This window comes from Oncorhynchus gorbuscha, linkage group LG03 (genome assembly GCF_021184085.1).
Source record: "Oncorhynchus gorbuscha isolate QuinsamMale2020 ecotype Even-year linkage group LG03, OgorEven_v1.0, whole genome shotgun sequence".
Lineage (NCBI taxonomy): Eukaryota > Metazoa > Chordata > Actinopteri > Salmoniformes > Salmonidae > Oncorhynchus > Oncorhynchus gorbuscha.
The window spans coordinates 22,587,466-22,604,276 of record NC_060175.1 but is presented as its reverse complement, the minus strand read 5'-3'; the positions used below and the strand labels follow the sequence as shown (position 1 = coordinate 22,604,276).

General features: G+C 43.3%; 2 protein-coding genes and 1 long non-coding RNA gene across 3 annotated transcripts; all 3 read left to right on the top strand.

Moving 5' to 3' along the window:
• The first annotated feature begins 33 nt into the window (after positions 1–33).
• On the top strand, positions 34–1,696 carry LOC124018975. The gene is made up of 3 exons (XR_006835717.1): positions 34–206; positions 316–418; positions 544–1,696. It is a non-coding gene; the product is annotated as an uncharacterized LOC124018975 (long non-coding RNA).
• Positions 1,697–4,399: 2,703 nt separating this feature from the next.
• On the top strand, positions 4,400–8,334 carry LOC124016569. Its single transcript, XM_046332136.1, has 7 exons — positions 4,400–4,882; positions 5,557–5,673; positions 5,792–5,913; positions 6,075–6,225; positions 6,407–6,525; positions 6,624–6,858; positions 7,934–8,334. The coding sequence occupies exons 1-7, from the start codon at positions 4,567–4,569 to the stop codon at positions 8,332–8,334; spliced, it is 1,461 nt and encodes a 486-aa protein (XP_046188092.1). The 5' UTR covers positions 4,400–4,566.
• Positions 8,335–13,151: 4,817 nt separating this feature from the next.
• Positions 13,152–15,651, top strand: LOC124016553. The gene is made up of 6 exons (XM_046332135.1): positions 13,152–13,637; positions 14,313–14,429; positions 14,547–14,668; positions 14,830–14,980; positions 15,162–15,280; positions 15,442–15,651. The coding sequence occupies exons 1-6, from the start codon at positions 13,322–13,324 to the stop codon at positions 15,649–15,651; spliced, it is 1,035 nt and encodes a 344-aa protein (XP_046188091.1). The 5' UTR covers positions 13,152–13,321.
• The last annotated feature ends 1,160 nt before the right edge of the window (positions 15,652–16,811 follow it).

Genomic DNA, 16,811 nt, shown 5'->3' with positions numbered 1-16,811 from the left:
AAACTCATTCACAGCTTCCACCAATCTCCTAAACCCACCCTCTGTAATAGAGGCCACTGCCGAAGAAGGGATCAGAGCACTGGAGGAGAATGAGGAAGACCTTTTTGTGATTGACTCAATGGTTCCTTTAAGAAGCAACATACGTGCAAAACAGTCCCACTCCTCCTCCTTGTCATCTGCCATTGTTACAGAACAGTTTCAAACAGGTAACTCAGAGTAAAGCAGTTAACAACACAATCTTATTTTGTTTTATTATAATTGTTCACAAAACATCTAAGCATTTCCTCTTCCATGTGCTTGCTCTTTTCTCTTCAGACAGGGAACAAACTCAATCCATTCCTGACATGCAAACAACCGAGTCGTTGGCAGCATCATCCCCTGACATGAACAAAACAATCGATCAACACGTAAAAAAATGGTAAATAACCATTTTTGTAGTGCTTAGTGTCTATTAATATATCTTAGTGTAATGATGCTTAGGCCTACTGTATCATTAACTGAGAGAATAATTTCACACTCTCTTGCTCTCTCTGACTCTGTCAGACAAGGGTAAGCTCTGGCATGCGCTCCCTGTCCGCTATGGTGTGTTAGGCACCATAACACATCAGAACCTGAATGGAGGCCCCTGTGTGCTGGGCCTGGGCCCCTGGGTGGAGCTCATGCCAAACAACTGCGTTGGGCAGCATCACTTGAAAGCAGCTCCATATGCCATGATGACCCCCTCCACCACCACAGACAGTCTGAGAAACCATGTCATCATAAGGGTGGAGGAGGACCCACTGCCAGCAGCATCTCTCCCCTACTGTGGCAGTGAGCATCCTCTCCTTCATAGAGTTCGACATGTGTCCTCTGTCACAATCAACCTCCGCATCGACAACGTGCTCCACCGTGACCATGGACACCTGCTAGGGGTGGGCAGCCACTTCACAGCCCCACCCCCTTCTTCCTGGACACACCAAGCTGGAGCTGACCTCTCACTGCAGGACAGTGAGATCACAACCATCTCTCACACCTCTGGTGGCTATGGCTGGATGCTGCAACTCCTGACAATTTCAGAGCCAAGGAGCAACCACAGCCAAAGCCAGAGGCTCATTCAGTCATTGCAGGCGTCTGATCAGATCCTTCAGCCATCTTCAACCCCTGAGCACCAAGAGGAGGAAGTTCCAATGATGTACACATGTCTATGGTTCCAGACAAGGTGAATGACCCAGGGGTCACTCAGGAGGGTCCAGAATGGGCAGCAGTGACTTTTCTTTATTTTTTATTTAACTAGGCAAGTCTTTTAAGAACAAATTCGTATTTACAATGATGGCCTACCAAGGAGAAGTGGGTTAACTGCCTTGTTCAGGGGCAGCCTTTCAGTTACTAGCCCAACACTCTAACCACTAGGCTATCTGACGCCCCCTGGACGTTACAGACCTATAAGCTGACATCTTCACCTCATCACCTCAGCCAATGCCCATGTCACTTCACATCAGTACTTCCAATCCACACTGTTGACAAGGGAACTGCTCCACACAAGTTCTCCACTTGTTTGCTTTGAATAAAGTCATAATATGCTATATTAGAATCAACATGGGACAACTAGTGTAGTAGATGATTGGCGATTGGCTAGGTTATTTGAAAGATACAAAAATATTCTGTTTTCTTTTTTAGATATTTTTGTTATATACACTGACTTTACTTCAACAATTCTCTCTTCATTATTGTGGAAGGACCACCAGAGGGCAGGCTGGGCTCATGGATAGTAGCCCAACAAGGCATGGAAGACAAGGTAACCAGAGGCAATTAAGCACAGCTGACGGTACTAATGACATACTCTCCTTCCCCTATAAGAGAGAGAATGGAACCAGCAGAGAGGGGGGGAAACGATCTCTGGAAGATGGCCACCGAGAGAGAGAGGAGCTATCAGGAAGAACCACTAAGACGGTGACAAACATGTAACTTTTTGGTGTAGATTAAAGATAAGACTATTGTGTTCCTGTTTCGTCTGCTAAATGGCATATATTATTATTATATTATCATCTGGAGAAGATGTATGTTGTTCCTTGGAAGATTTTCATTGATTATGTTGGAGTGTTTGTGTTGACTAAATGCCCTCAATAGAGAACTGTGTTCAATCAAGAAAACCTACTCCTGACTCGTTTATTCCACCTTCCCGCTTTAGAGTGAGGCCCAATTACTTGGTCCGCTCACATTACTTTCATGAAATAGAAATGCATGATCAAGATCAAATGTTTTTTCCGGTATGGAGTAATGTTCATTGGGATGATTTTACAATTTTATTAATTTCAGTGGACAATATGACACAATGATGAATAAAACTAAGTTGACCATACAGTGGGGCAAAAAGGTATTTAGTCATTGTACCAATTGTGCAAGTTCTCCCACTTAAAAAGATGAGAGGCCTGTAATTTTCATCATAGGTACACTTCAACTATGACAGACAAAATGAGGAAAAAAAATCCAGAAAATCACATTGTAGGATTTTAAATGAAATTATTTGCAAATTATGGTGGAAAATAAGTATTTGGTCACCTACAAACAAGATTTCTGGCTCTCACAGACCTGTAACTTTAAGAGGCTCCTCTGTCCTCCACGTGTTACCTGTATTAATGGCACCTGTTTGAACTTGTTATCAGTATAAAAGACACCTGTCCACAACCTCAAACAGTCACACTCCAAACTCCACTATGGCCAAGACCAAAGAGCTGTCAAAGGACACCAGAAACAAAATTGTAGACCTGCACCAGGCTGGGAAGACTGAATCTGCAATAGGTAAGCAGCTTGGTTTGAAGAAATCCACTGTGGGAGCAATTATTAGGAAATGGAAGACATACAAGACCACTGATAATCTCCCTCGATCTGGGGCTCCACGCAAGATCTCACCCCGTGGGGTCAAAATGATCACAAGAACGGTGAGCAAAAATCCCAGAACCACACGGGGGGACCTAGCGAATGACCTGCAGAAGCTGGGACCAAAGTAACAAAGCCTACCCATCAGTAACACACTACGCTGCCAGGGACTCAAATCCTGCAGTGCCAGACGTGTCCACCTGCTTAAGCCAGTACATGTCCAGGCCCGTCTGAAGTTTGCTAGAGAGCATTTGGATGACCCAGAAGAAGATTAGGAGAATGTCATATGGTCAGATGAAACTGCTCTAATAAGAGCACAGAATAACAGTTTGTACAGTCTATAACTGGAAAGATAGCCTACATAAAGAGGACACAATAACAATTATAGTTAAAAATCAAAAGTTGATGTGCCATACTAATTGATTAACTAGCGTCTGATTGATTTAGACCAGCTAACAGTGCTGTGAACAGACATACTTTATAGTCAATAACTATTTGTTTAGCACTTTTGAAATGTATAGCAACAGAATTCAGAACACGGGCCATTCTTACAGTGTTCTCTCTGTAACATCAAGTTAGCAGCCTAGGATAAATAAAGGGTTCTTTAAAGCAGACAATGAAAGCTCTTAAAATATTAGCGGGCCTCCAAGTTAACCGTTGTTTTGAGCGAGGCACAAATCATGCTTCATTGACAGCATGGCCAATGTTGAATGTTTATCATTTTAAACTTGGAAAAGAGCCCCTTAATTCCAGGTTTGTGACCACACAGCCACTGTCACTGATTCCTTCCAAACCACTCATTGAATTGGCAATTTCCAACTTGTTGTGTAATGTCCAATGGCCGATGAGCACCAATACTTCTTATCTATAATTTCTCTTCATTATTTATCTTCATATGACAAGGATTAAAAAGGATTTGCCAGTAGATTGTCAACTTGATTCATGATGATGACTGCTAGCTAAGATTTTGAAAGTATGATGTTGACATGATCAGCTCAATCTAAGCTAATGTACATATAACATGATTTGACTTCATTTTATCTGTGGTCAATGACCTTGAGCCATCTTGGATGGGCACTTCTATGGCAGCAGCCGAAGGGCTAGAATTTTCAATGTCTCTCTTACACTTCGCAGTGATGTCAAATAAAATTAGATTTGATTTGATTTGAAGTCCCCATGAGGGACAGAACTCTGAGGCAATCACGGCACAACGCTCTGTATTTTTTACTGGCTTGCCCCACCACCACAGAAAGCACTGAGCTAGGCTGAAAACCTGCATTTTGGAGTTGCCTTTCTCAAGAAAACAAAGAAGAGACCATATTTGTATGCGTCTTTATTAACTAAATTATATATTTTTAAATGTTTGCAAACTGTTATGTGACACGTATTAATGCCAAAATAACATTCAAAACAGGCAAGCCCTCTCCAAAAAATAATATTTGGGGCTCAGCCCCACCTGCCCTGAATGACGGGTCGCGACTGCTGTCATGTACAGTGGTGATGTTTGGCACCCGCACCTCAATTGGCCTGCATTTCTATCTGCAACTTAACCGGGAACGCTAATAAATCGTGTAAAAAATGTCACCAGCCGAGCTAAATTCTGATTGGTCTTTCAATTAGGCAAGCCGTTTAAATTTGGGGCAACTTCTACCAGAGACCTCAGTGAACTCGCGTATAAGCGCAATTGCACAGACTTTTGTGTGTATCACCATGCGAAAAACGATTAGAGATGTGATGTCGTGTAAACATCCTATATTGTATTTTACGGTGATTGCAACGATTAGCTCTGTGTTAACCCCTTGCTATGGCCAGATTCCAGACGCAAGCATTTCAATGCCAAATGCCAAAATTCATCCGACGATTGTCCGATCCGGGAGGCTTGTTGTTGGGAATAAGTTGGTCCAACTGAGAAGGGTGGGTTTCGAAGTAACCAATGATGAATCAGCCGCTTCTGACCGCATCAAGACTCAAAACGGATCTCTTGCATTTGAGGCTGGTAATCGGGCTGGACAGCCTGCATCACAAGGTAAGCCACCAGGCCTCCCTTTTTTTCCAGTTTGTAAATCATGTAGCGGTAACCTAATAGTGAAACGCTATATTGCTTCAACGCATCTTTGGTCAGTCTTTGCATCCACAGCTGAACTCTGACTTAGTGGATACATTGGTTTAGCCCAATTCTAGCTACAGATAGTAACACCAGCTAATGTGATTTAACCAACACATTTGTCCATTTTATACTAGTAGTTACATGTGTGGCTATACAACACGTTCCTCTGTGTTAATGTTCTCAAATGTCTCCAGTTGCAGGGTGTCTGTTTTTGAATTGTAGGTCTCTGCAAAAATGTATTTTTAATTAATCCAATGATGTGTACACCTCATCTTGTCTTCTCATTGATTGAAATGGGTGTATGTCTTGACATGTGGCAGGTGGTTCCACCCCAAGGTGTCTCAATTGGTGATTTGAAATGGGTAAGATGGCTGTGTTCACTGGACTACTTCATAGACCACAACATTTAGTTTAAAAAGGCAGTGTTTTCTAAATTCAGATGGACCCCCTGCAACTGCCCAGACTTCAGACTGCTGTTTTGCTGAATGGAGGACTAAAATGTTAGAGCCCTTTGTTTTGAATCCCAGATTGCCCCTTAAAGGTGGCACATGTTTGAGCCTTTGCAAATCCTGTTAATTCATTCCCTCTCCCAGAATGGCACAAGTTGGATGCTAAACTCCAGCACATGGGGCCATCAGTACAGTGTAGCAATGAAACAATGACTCTTCGGGTCAAAGGGGGAAGAGCTCCACATTTTCTGGTCGACGGCGGTAAGTAGAATGTGCCCACTAAGTAAGAAAAAATATTAAACACTGATGCTGCTTATGCATGCAAGTTGCGTAGTCCTATATTTGTTGGTTTAGCCTGAGGTATTTCTGTCTTGTGCAGGTGATGGGTCTCCTGTTCTTCCCCTGTCCCGAATGCCAACTCACTGTGGCTTCTCTGTGAAGCGGTCACGCAGGGATGTGTTCTTTGTCGCACCATACCAAGGCTGCCATGTCACTCAAGAGGTGATATTTCCTCCATGGAGGCTTTCCCTTCATAAAAAATGTTCACATTAACTCTTGAATAATCTTGTACTGCTAAATGTTGATTTGAGCCTCTATTCACATGTTGGCTATTAAAGCACATTTACATGGGTTGCATCATGATACTGTTTTCCTTCATACAGGGGGGTAACTATGTTCTGCCACTCCGTCTGTGGGGGGCTCCCATGACCATGTCTTGTCCTGTTGCACCACCCCCCCCTCCCTCTGTCTCCTGCTATTTATCTGGCATGGTGGTGAAGCTTTCCATGGCAGCGAATGCTCTTCAAGTCAAAGGTGGGTAATTCTTTGACATTGTTTCAGTGCACATGGTATATTTGGTCATATGAAATGTATTCATTTGAACCTATGGTGGATGAATGCTGATCCAAAAGGAATTAATTTCTATGAATGGTTGCCAGTAGACTGGTGTTTGCCTACAGCCTATTCTGTTGCTCACACTGAAATTGTTTTTCAGTGTCTGGTGTGTGGGAGCCACTTCTCGCAATCACCCAGCAATGTGGCTTAACTATTGAGCCATTCTTTGGAGGGGTGGTGATCACTGCACCATACACAGGACCCTGTGTGGCATTGGAGGTAGTTCTTAATGTCATCTTGTGGTCATGAAGGTGATCAAATGGTCACTTTTTGTTGTTGTTATTTCCTGACTTTTGTATACCTTTTTTTAAATTCAGGATGATGAGCGTTTGCTTTTTATGCTCTCGGTTGCTGGGGAGCTCACCCTCTCCTGTCCTGCAGGCCTCCCTCAAACTGAACCTGTTACGTCTGGATACCCTCTGTTCCACCAGTGGTCCCAGTACCATTTCCCTCCGTATCCCCCCCAACCACCCTCGTCCCCAACAGCAGCCACTACCATGTCTAAACAAACACATTCCCCTAAACCTTCTAGCCAGGCCATGCATATGCCACGTAAAGGGAGACCCCCAGGTCCCACAAATGTATGACTTAAACACATTTTACCCATACCTATTTCCTCCGTATCCCCCTCAACCCTATTTCCCAACATCAGCCCCCACTACCTCACCTAAACACACACATTCCCCTCAACCTGTCACCCAGGTCCTGCATATGCCACCTAAAGGAGACCCCCAGGTCCCACACACACCTGAATTCCACCCGTTTTACCCATACCATTTCCCTCCATATCCCCCTCAACAACACTATTTCCCAAAATCAGCCCCCACTACCTCACCTAAACACACACAATCCCCTCAACCTGTCACCCAGGTCCTGCATATGCCACCTAAAGGAGACCCCCAGGTCCCACACACACCTGAATTCCACCCGTACCATTTTCCTCCGTATCCCCATCAGCCCTATTTCCCAACATCAGCCCCCACTACCTCACCTAAACACACACAATCCCCTCAACCTGTCACCCAGGTCCTGCACATGCCACCTAAAGGAGACCCCCAGGTCCCACACACACCTGAATTCCACCCGTTTTACTCATACCATTTTCCTCCATATCCCCCTCAACAACACTATTTCCCAACATCAGCCCCCACTACCTCACCTAAACACACAAATTCCCCTCAACCTGCCACCCAAGCCCTGCGTATGCCACCTAAAGGAGACCCCCAGGTCCCACACACACCTGAATTCCACCAGTTTCACCCGTACCATTTTCCTCCGTATCCCCCTCGACGCCATTTCCCAAAATCAGCCCCCACTACCTCACCTAAACACACACAATCCCCTCAAGCTGTCACCCAGGTCCTGCATATGCCACCTAAAGGAGACCCCCAGGTCCCACACACACCTGAATTCCACCCGTACCATTTTCCTCCGTATCCCCATCAGCCGTATTTCCCAACATCAGCCCCCACTACCTCACCTAAACACACAAATTCCCCTCAACCTGCCACCCAAGCCCTGCATATGCCACCTAAAGGATACCCCCAGGTCCCACAAATGCCTGACTTCAAAATGTTTTACCCGTACCATTTTACTACACATCTCCCTCAACCTTATTTCCCATCAGCCTCTACAACCACACCTAAACAAACAAATCAGGCCCTGCATATGCCACCTAAAGGATACCCTCAGGTCCCACTGAGTTACCAGTTCCCCCAATACAATTTCCCAGGGTTTTTCCCTCAACGCTCTGTCCCAAGAGCACCCCCCGGGATAGCCAGCCAACTGGATAACCAGAATAACCCCCAGAAATATCATTACTCAGATTCCTCCTACCGTCAAAAGTCAGCCACTCCTTCAGTAACTGCTAGCACTATCCCTGGCACCACACCCCAGGCCCAACCCAAGCAGCCCTTCATGCAATATGACCAGTACCCGATGGTTCGCAGCTGGAATCCGTATGCTTCTGCTCTGTTCCCACCCCATTATGGAACGGCGCCGTATCATTCTCAAGGGCCTAGGGAGTAACTTATGGTAAGGCATAATTATCACAAATATATTTAAACTTAATTGCATAATGTACTATTTGCAATTGAAGTTTAATCACATTACTTTCAACAGGTGGAATCTACAGTTTCCAGCCATTACTTGTGAAGTGTAAAATAAATTTACTAAATGTACTGCTTGAGTTTGTTTTTACTTGACAGTTGGAACAGTGGTACTGTTGGCCAGGGAACTAGCAGGATAGACTAGCAGAATCCAGTAAGATCAGGGGTGGTGTCAACCCTTCTGGTCTTCAATGCAGGGCCGACATAAGTTCCTTACATTTTCCCTCCATCTTTTTGCGGTAATGCTGCAATTAGTTAGTTGTAATTTTGGGTAGAGCAGACATTTTCATATATTTATATAATATAAATATTTTAGTATAACCACCATATTTGTATTAATGTTCCTTTTTTTCGGGTGGATTAAATTTAAATTGTAACACTTTCTATGGCTTGTTTTAAAAATAGTGATATTGGAGAATTTCAGTTTCAAATAACTGAGTGTGAGGTAGTAATTTGAATAAAGGTTAAAAGGCCATTCTTAAACATGGGGTGAGAAATTCTTACTAATTTGCTGGCGAACCAGTTCAGCTTTAAGTATAACTTTTGTATGACTGCATTTAGTGAGGTCTAATGCTTTAATATTTAATAATTTCTGCCCTCAATTCATATTCATTATATAAATAGGCCTGTTGAATTGTCTGGCTTGCCGTTCCAAATGTGTTTTTTTTTCCTCGTATAATTTAAATAACTTCACTAGGTGTAGGCAAGACCATAGTCATTTTCCCAGTTTACCTATTTGCTTAAGTTAATCATGATGCTTTTTCACAAATAGACAGTTCCTTTCCATGGTAGCAAGATATTCTCTATTTTTGCTAACTTTCTATGAAAATGCATTAGCGTGATATTTATTTCAGTGTGTGTGTATATATATATATATATACTGCGTTTCTTCACATGACATAATTTCCTTTTATTGGTATACTACACTAATGTAAATGGTGTATTTTTTTTGTGATCAATACGTAATATCATTTGCATTACTTTTTCTATCCTCTGGTTGTATCTTGATCCTCTGAGGCTGTGGAGGGATCCAAATTGTGGATTTAAAAGAAAATGAATCGGCGTACAATGACATCTTTGTTTTTAATCCCTAGATTTTTAACCCCTTTATTGTTGGAACATTTCACATGGACATAATAAATATGCCGATAGTGGACAACCTTGTTTTACTCCTCGACAGTTTAAAACTGAAGTAGCCATTATTTACTATTGTACACCTAGGTTTACTATACATGACTTCCCATTTTTATAAGAGATTCTCATTGTTCCAGATATTTATATACTTAATCAAAAGCCTTTTCAAAATCACCTATGAATCGCAAGCCTGGTTTCCCAGATTTTTCATAGTGTTCGATTGTTTCCAGTACATATCTTATGTTATCTCCAAGGTATTGTCCATGTAAAAAAAAAAGTTTACCTAACTGGTATGCCATCCAGCCCTGGAGTTTTCCAGGACTTAAATGTAATTGATGCAATTAATGCTGTTAACTAGGCAAGTCAGTTAAAAAAAAATATTATTTACAAAAAGCCTGTACCGATGCTGGGCCAATTGCGCACCGCCCTATGGGACTCCCAATCATGGCTGGATGTGATGCAGCCTGGATTCGAACCAGGTACTGCAGTGACTCCTCTTGCACAGTGATGCAGTATCTTAGACCGATGTGCCACTCCTCCTCTGTAATTTGGCCTTCTAGGGGCAGCAGGTAGCCTAGTGGTTAGAGCGTTGGACTAGTAACCGAAAGGTTGCATGATCGAATCATCGAGCTGACAAGATAAAAATTTGGCGTTAACCCACTGTTCCTAGGCCGTCATTGAAAATAAGAATTTTTTTCTTAACTGACTTGCCTAGTATTTCTGTATAGCTATTAAATTATACATTATTAATAGAAAAAATTAGCTGTGATTTAAATGGAAAAAACCCTCACCCACATGGAAAGTCAGTAAGTGTATATATAGACAGTTACTTGTATATGCCAATTATCTCATGGTCTGACTGCATTCTGAAATTATTTGCAAATTATGGTGGAAAATAAGTATTTGGTCACCTACAAACAAACAAGATTTCTGGCTCTCACAGACCTTTAACTTCTTTAAGAGGCTCCTCTGTCCTCCACTCGTTACCTGTATTAATGGCACCTGTTTGAACTTGTTATCAGTATAAAAGACACCTGTCCACAACCTCAAACAGTCACACTCCAAACTCCACTATGGCCAAGACCAAAGAGCTGTCAAAGGACACCAGAAACAAAATTGTAGACCTGCACCAGGCTGGGAAGACTGAATCTGCAATAGGTAAGCAGCTTGGTTTGAAGAAATCCACTGTGGGAGCAATTATTAGGAAATGGAAGACATACAAGACCACTGATAATCTCCCTCGATCTGGGGCTCCACGCAAGATCTCACCCGTGGGGTCAAAATGATCACAAGAACGGTGAGCAAAAATCCCAGAACCACACGGGGGGACCTAGTGAATGACCTGCAGAAGCTGGGACCAAAGTAACAAAGCCTACCATCAGTAATACACTACGCCGCCAGGGACTCAAATCCTGCAGTGCCAGACGTGTCCACCTGCTTAAGCCAGTACATGTCCAGGCCCGTCTGAAGTTTGCTAGAGAGCATTTGGATGACCCAGAAGAAGATTGGGAGAATGTCATATGGTCAGATGAAACCAAAATATAACTTTTTGGTAAAAACTCAACTCGTCGTGTTTGGAGGACAAAGAATGCTGAGTTGCATCCAAAGAACACCATACCTACTGTGAAGCATGGGGGTGGAAACATCATGCTTTGGGCAGTATTTCTGCAAAGGGACCAGGACGACTGATCCGTGGAAAGGAAAGAATGAATGGGGCCATGTATCGTGAGATTTTGAGTAAAAACCTCCTTCCATCAGCAAGGGCATTGAAGATGAAACGTGGCTGAGTCTTTCAGCATGACAATGATCCCAAACACACTGCCTGGGCAACGAAGGAGTGGCTTCGTAAGAAGCATTTCAAGGTCCTGGAGTGGCCTAGCAAGTCTCCAGATCTCAACCCCATAGAAAATCTTTACAGAAGTTGAAAGTCTGTGTTGCCCAGCAACAGCCCCAAAACATCACTGCTCTAGAGATCTGCATGGAGGAATGGGCCAAAATACCAGCAACAGTGTGTGAAAACCTTGTGAAGACTTACAGAAAACATTTGACCTCTGTCATTGCCAATAAAGGGTATATAACAAAGTATTGAGATAAACTTTTGTTATTGACCAAATACTTATTTTCCACCATAATTTGCAAATAAATTCATTAAAAATCCTACAATGTGATTTTTCTGGAATTTTTTTCTCATTTTGTCTGTCATAGTTGAAGTCTACCTATGAATAAAATTACAGGCCTCTCTCATATTTTTAAGTGGGAGAACTTGCACAATTGGTGGCTGACTAAATATTTTTTTGCCCCACTGTATATATCATGTTATGTTTCTGATTAAATAAATAAGTTAGTTAGGCTAGTTTATATCCCTGCTCTAATAAGAGCACAGATTAACAGTTTGTACAGTCTATAACTGGAAAGATGGCCTACATAAAGAGGACACAATAACAATTATAGTTAAAAATCAAAAGTTGATGTGCCATACTAATTGATTAACTAGCGTCTGATTGATTTAGACCAGCTAACAGTGCTGTGAACAGACATACTTTATAGTCAATAACTATTTGTTTAGCACTTTTGAAATGTATAGCAACAGAATTCAGAACACGGGCCATTCTTACAGTGTTCTCTCTGTAACATCAAGTTAGCAGCCTAGGATAAATAAAGGGTTCTTTAAAGCAGACAATGAAAGCTCTTAAAATATTAGCGGGCCTCCAAGTTAACCGTTGTTTTGAGCGAGGCACAAATCATGCTTCATTGACAGCATGGCCAATGTTGAATGTTTATCATTTTAAACTTGGAAAAGAGCCCCTTAATTCCAGGTTTGTGACCACACAGCCACTGTCACTGATTCCTTCCAAACCACTCATTGAATTGGCAATTTCCAACTTGTTGTGTAATGTCCAATGGCCGATGAGCACCAATACTTCTTATCTATAATTTCTCTTCATTATTTATCTTCATATGACAAGGATTAAAAAGGATTTGCCAGTAGATTGTCAACTTGATTCATGATGATGACTGCTAGCTAAGATTTTGAAAGTATGATGTTGACATGATCAGCTCAATCTAAGCTAATGTACATATAACATGATTTGACTTCATTTTATCTGTGGTCAATGACCTTGAGCCATCTTGGATGGGCACTTCTATGGCAGCAGCCGAAGGGCTAGAATTTTCAATGTCTCTCTTACACTTCGCAGTGATGTCAAATAAAATTAGATTTGATTTGATTTGAAGTCCCCATGAGGGACAGAACTCTGAGGCAATCACGGCACAACGCTCTGTATTTTTTACTGGCTTGCCCCACCACCACAGAAAGCACTGAGCTAGGCTGAAAACCTGCATTTTGGAGTTGCCTTTCTCAAGAAAACAAAGAAGAGACCATATTTGTATGCGTCTTTATTAACTAAATTATATATTTTTAAATGTTTGCAAACTGTTATGTGACACGTATTAATGCCAAAATAACATTCAAAACAGGCAAGCCCTCTCCAAAAAATAATATTTGGGGCTCAGCCCCACCTGCCCTGAATGACGGGTCGCGACTGCTGTCATGTACAGTGGTGATGTTTGGCACCCGCACCTCAATTGGCCTGCATTTCTATCTGCAACTTAACCGGGAACGCTAATAAATCGTGTAAAAAATGTCACCAGCCGAGCTAAATTCTGATTGGTCTTTCAATTAGGCAAGCCGTTTAAATTTGGGGCAACTTCTACCAGAGACCTCAGTGAACTCGCGTATAAGCGCAATTGCACAGACTTTTGTGTGTATCACCATGCGAAAAACGATTAGAGATGTGATGTCGTGTAAACATCCTATATTGTATTTTACGGTGATTGCAACGATTAGCTCTGTGTTAACCCCTTGCTATGGCCAGATTCCAGACGCAAGCATTTCAATGCCAAATGCCAAAATTCATCCGACGATTGTCCGATCCGGGAGGCTTGTTGTTGGGAATAAGTTGGTCCAACTGAGAAGGGTGGGTTTCGAAGTAACCAATGATGAATCAGCCGCTTCTGACCGCATCAAGACTCAAAACGGATCTCTTGCATTTGAGGCTGGTAATCGGGCTGGACAGCCTGCATCACAAGGTAAGCCACCAGGCCTCCCTTTTTTTCCAGTTTGTAAATCATGTAGCGGTAACCTAATAGTGAAACGCTATATTGCTTCAACGCATCTTTGGTCAGTCTTTGCATCCACAGCTGAACTCTGACTTAGTGGATACATTGGTTTAGCCCAATTCTAGCTACAGATAGTAACACCAGCTAATGTGATTTAACCAACACATTTGTCCATTTTATACTAGTAGTTACATGTGTGGCTATACAACACGTTCCTCTGTGTTAATGTTCTCAAATGTCTCCAGTTGCAGGGTGTCTGTTTTTGAATTGTAGGTCTCTGCAAAAAATGTATTTTTAATTAATCCAATGATGTGTACACCTCATCTTGTCTTCTCATTGATTGAAATGGGTGTATGTCTTGACATGTGGCAGGTGGTTCCACCCCAAGGTGTCTCAATTGGTGATTTGAAATGGGTAAGATGGCTGTGTTCACTGGACTACTTCATAGACCACAACATTTAGTTTAAAAAGGCAGTGTTTTCTAAATTCAGATGGACCCCCTGCAACTGCCCAGACTTCAGACTGCTGTTTTGCTGAATGGAGGACTAAAATGTTAGAGCCCTTTGTTTTGAATCCCAGATTGCCCCTTAAAGGTGGCACATGTTTGAGCCTTTGCAAATCCTGTTAATTCATTCCCTCTCCCAGAATGGCACAAGTTGGATGCTAAACTCCAGCACATGGGGCCATCAGTACAGTGTAGCAATGAAACAATGACTCTTCGGGTCAAAGGGGGAAGAGCTCCACATTTTCTGGTCGACGGCGGTAAGTAGAATGTGCCCACTAAGTAAGAAAAATATTAAACACTGATGCTGCTTATGCATGCAAGTTGCGTAGTCCTATATTTGTTGGTTTAGCCTGAGGTATTTCTGTCTTGTGCAGGTGATGGGTCTCCTGTTCTTCCCCTGTCCCGAATGCCAACTCACTGTGGCTTCTCTGTGAAGCGGTCACGCAGGGATGTGTTCTTTGTCGCACCATACCAAGGCTGCCATGTCACTCAAGAGGTGATATTTCCTCCATGGAGGCTTTCCCTTCATAAAAAATGTTCACATTAACTCTTGAATAATCTTGTACTGCTAAATGTTGATTTGAGCCTCTATTCACATGTTGGCTATTAAAGCACATTTACATGGGTTGCATCATGATACTGTTTTCCTTCATACAGGGGGGTAACTATGTTCTGCCACTCCGTCTGTGGGGGGCTCCCATGACCATGTCTTGTCCTGTTGCACCACCCCCCCCTCCCTCTGTCTCCTGCTATTTATCTGGCATGGTGGTGAAGCTTTCCATGGCAGCGAATGCTCTTCAAGTCAAAGGTGGGTAATTCTTTGACATTGTTTCAGTGCACATGGTATATTTGGTCATATGAAATGTATTCATTTGAACCTATGGTGGATGAATGCTGATCCAAAAGGAATTAATTTCTATGAATGGTTGCCAGTAGACTGGTGTTTGCCTACAGCCTATTCTGTTGCTCACACTGAAATTGTTTTTCAGTGTCTGGTGTGTGGGAGCCACTTCTCGCAATCACCCAGCAATGTGGCTTAACTATTGAGCCATTCTTTGGAGGGGTGGTGATCACTGCACCATACACAGGACCCTGTGTGGCATTGGAGGTAGTTCTTAATGTCATCTTGTGGTCATGAAGGTGATCAAATGGTCACTTTTTGTTGTTGTTATTTCCTGACTTTTGTATACCTTTTTTAAATTCAGGATGATGAGCGTTTGCTTTTTATGCTCTCGGTTGCTGGGGAGCTCACCCTCTCCTGTCCTGCAGGCCTCCCTCAAACTGAACCTGTTACGTCTGGATACCCTCTGTTCCACCAGTGGTCCCAGTACCATTTCCCTCCGTATCCCCCCCAACCACCCTCGTCCCCAACAGCAGCCACTACCATGTCTAAACAAACACATTCCCCTAAACCTTCTAGCCAGGCCATGCATATGCCACGTAAAGGAGACCCCCAGGTCCCACAAATGTATGACTTAAACACATTTTACCCATACCTATTTCCTCCGTATCCCCCTCAACCCTATTTCCCAACATCAGCCCCCACTACCTCACCTAAACACACACATTCCCCTCAACCTGTCACCCAGGTCCTGCATATGCCACCTAAAGGAGACCCCCAGGTCCCACACACACCTGAATTCCACCCGTTTTACCCATACCATTTCCCTCCATATCCCCCTCAACAACACTATTTCCCAAAATCCCCCCCACTACCTCACCTAAACACACACAATCCCCTCAACCTGTCACCCAGGTCCTGCATATGCCACCTAAAGGAGACCCCCAGGTCCCACACACACCTGAATTCCACCCGTACCATTTTCCTCCGTATCCCCATCAGCCCTATTTCCCAACATCAGCCCCCACTACCTCACCTAAACACACACAATCCCCTCAACCTGTCACCCAGGTCCTGCACATGCCACCTAAAGGAGACCCCCAGGTCCCACACACACCTGAATTCCACCCGTTTTACTCATACCATTTTCCTCCATATCCCCCTCAACAACACTATTTCCCAACATCAGCCCCCACTACCTCACCTAAACACACACAATCCCCTCAAGCTGTCACCCAGGTCCTGCATATGCCACCTAAAGGAGACCCCCAGGTCCCACACACACCTGAATTCCACCAGTTTCACCCGTACCATTTTCCTCCGTATCCCCCTCGACGCCATTTCCCAAAATCGGCCCCCACTACCTCACCTAAACACACACAATCCCCTCAAGCTGTCACCCAGGTCCTGCATATGCCACCTAAAGGAGACCCCCAGGTCCCACACACACCTGAATTCCACCCGTACCATTTTCCTCCGTATCCCCATCAGCCGTATTTCCCAACATCAGCCCCCACTACCTCACCTAAACACACAAATTCCCCTCAACCTGCCACCCAAGCCCTGCATATGCCACCTAAAGGATACCCCCAGGTCCCACAAATGCCTGACTTCAAAATGTTTTACCCGTACCATTTTACTACACATCTCCCTCAACCTTATTTCCCATCAGCCTCTACAACCACACCTAAACAAACAAATCAGGCCCTGCATATGCCACCTAAAGGATACCCTCAGGTCCCACTGAGTTACCAGTTCCCCCAATACAATTTCCCAGGGTTTTTCCCTCAACGCTCTG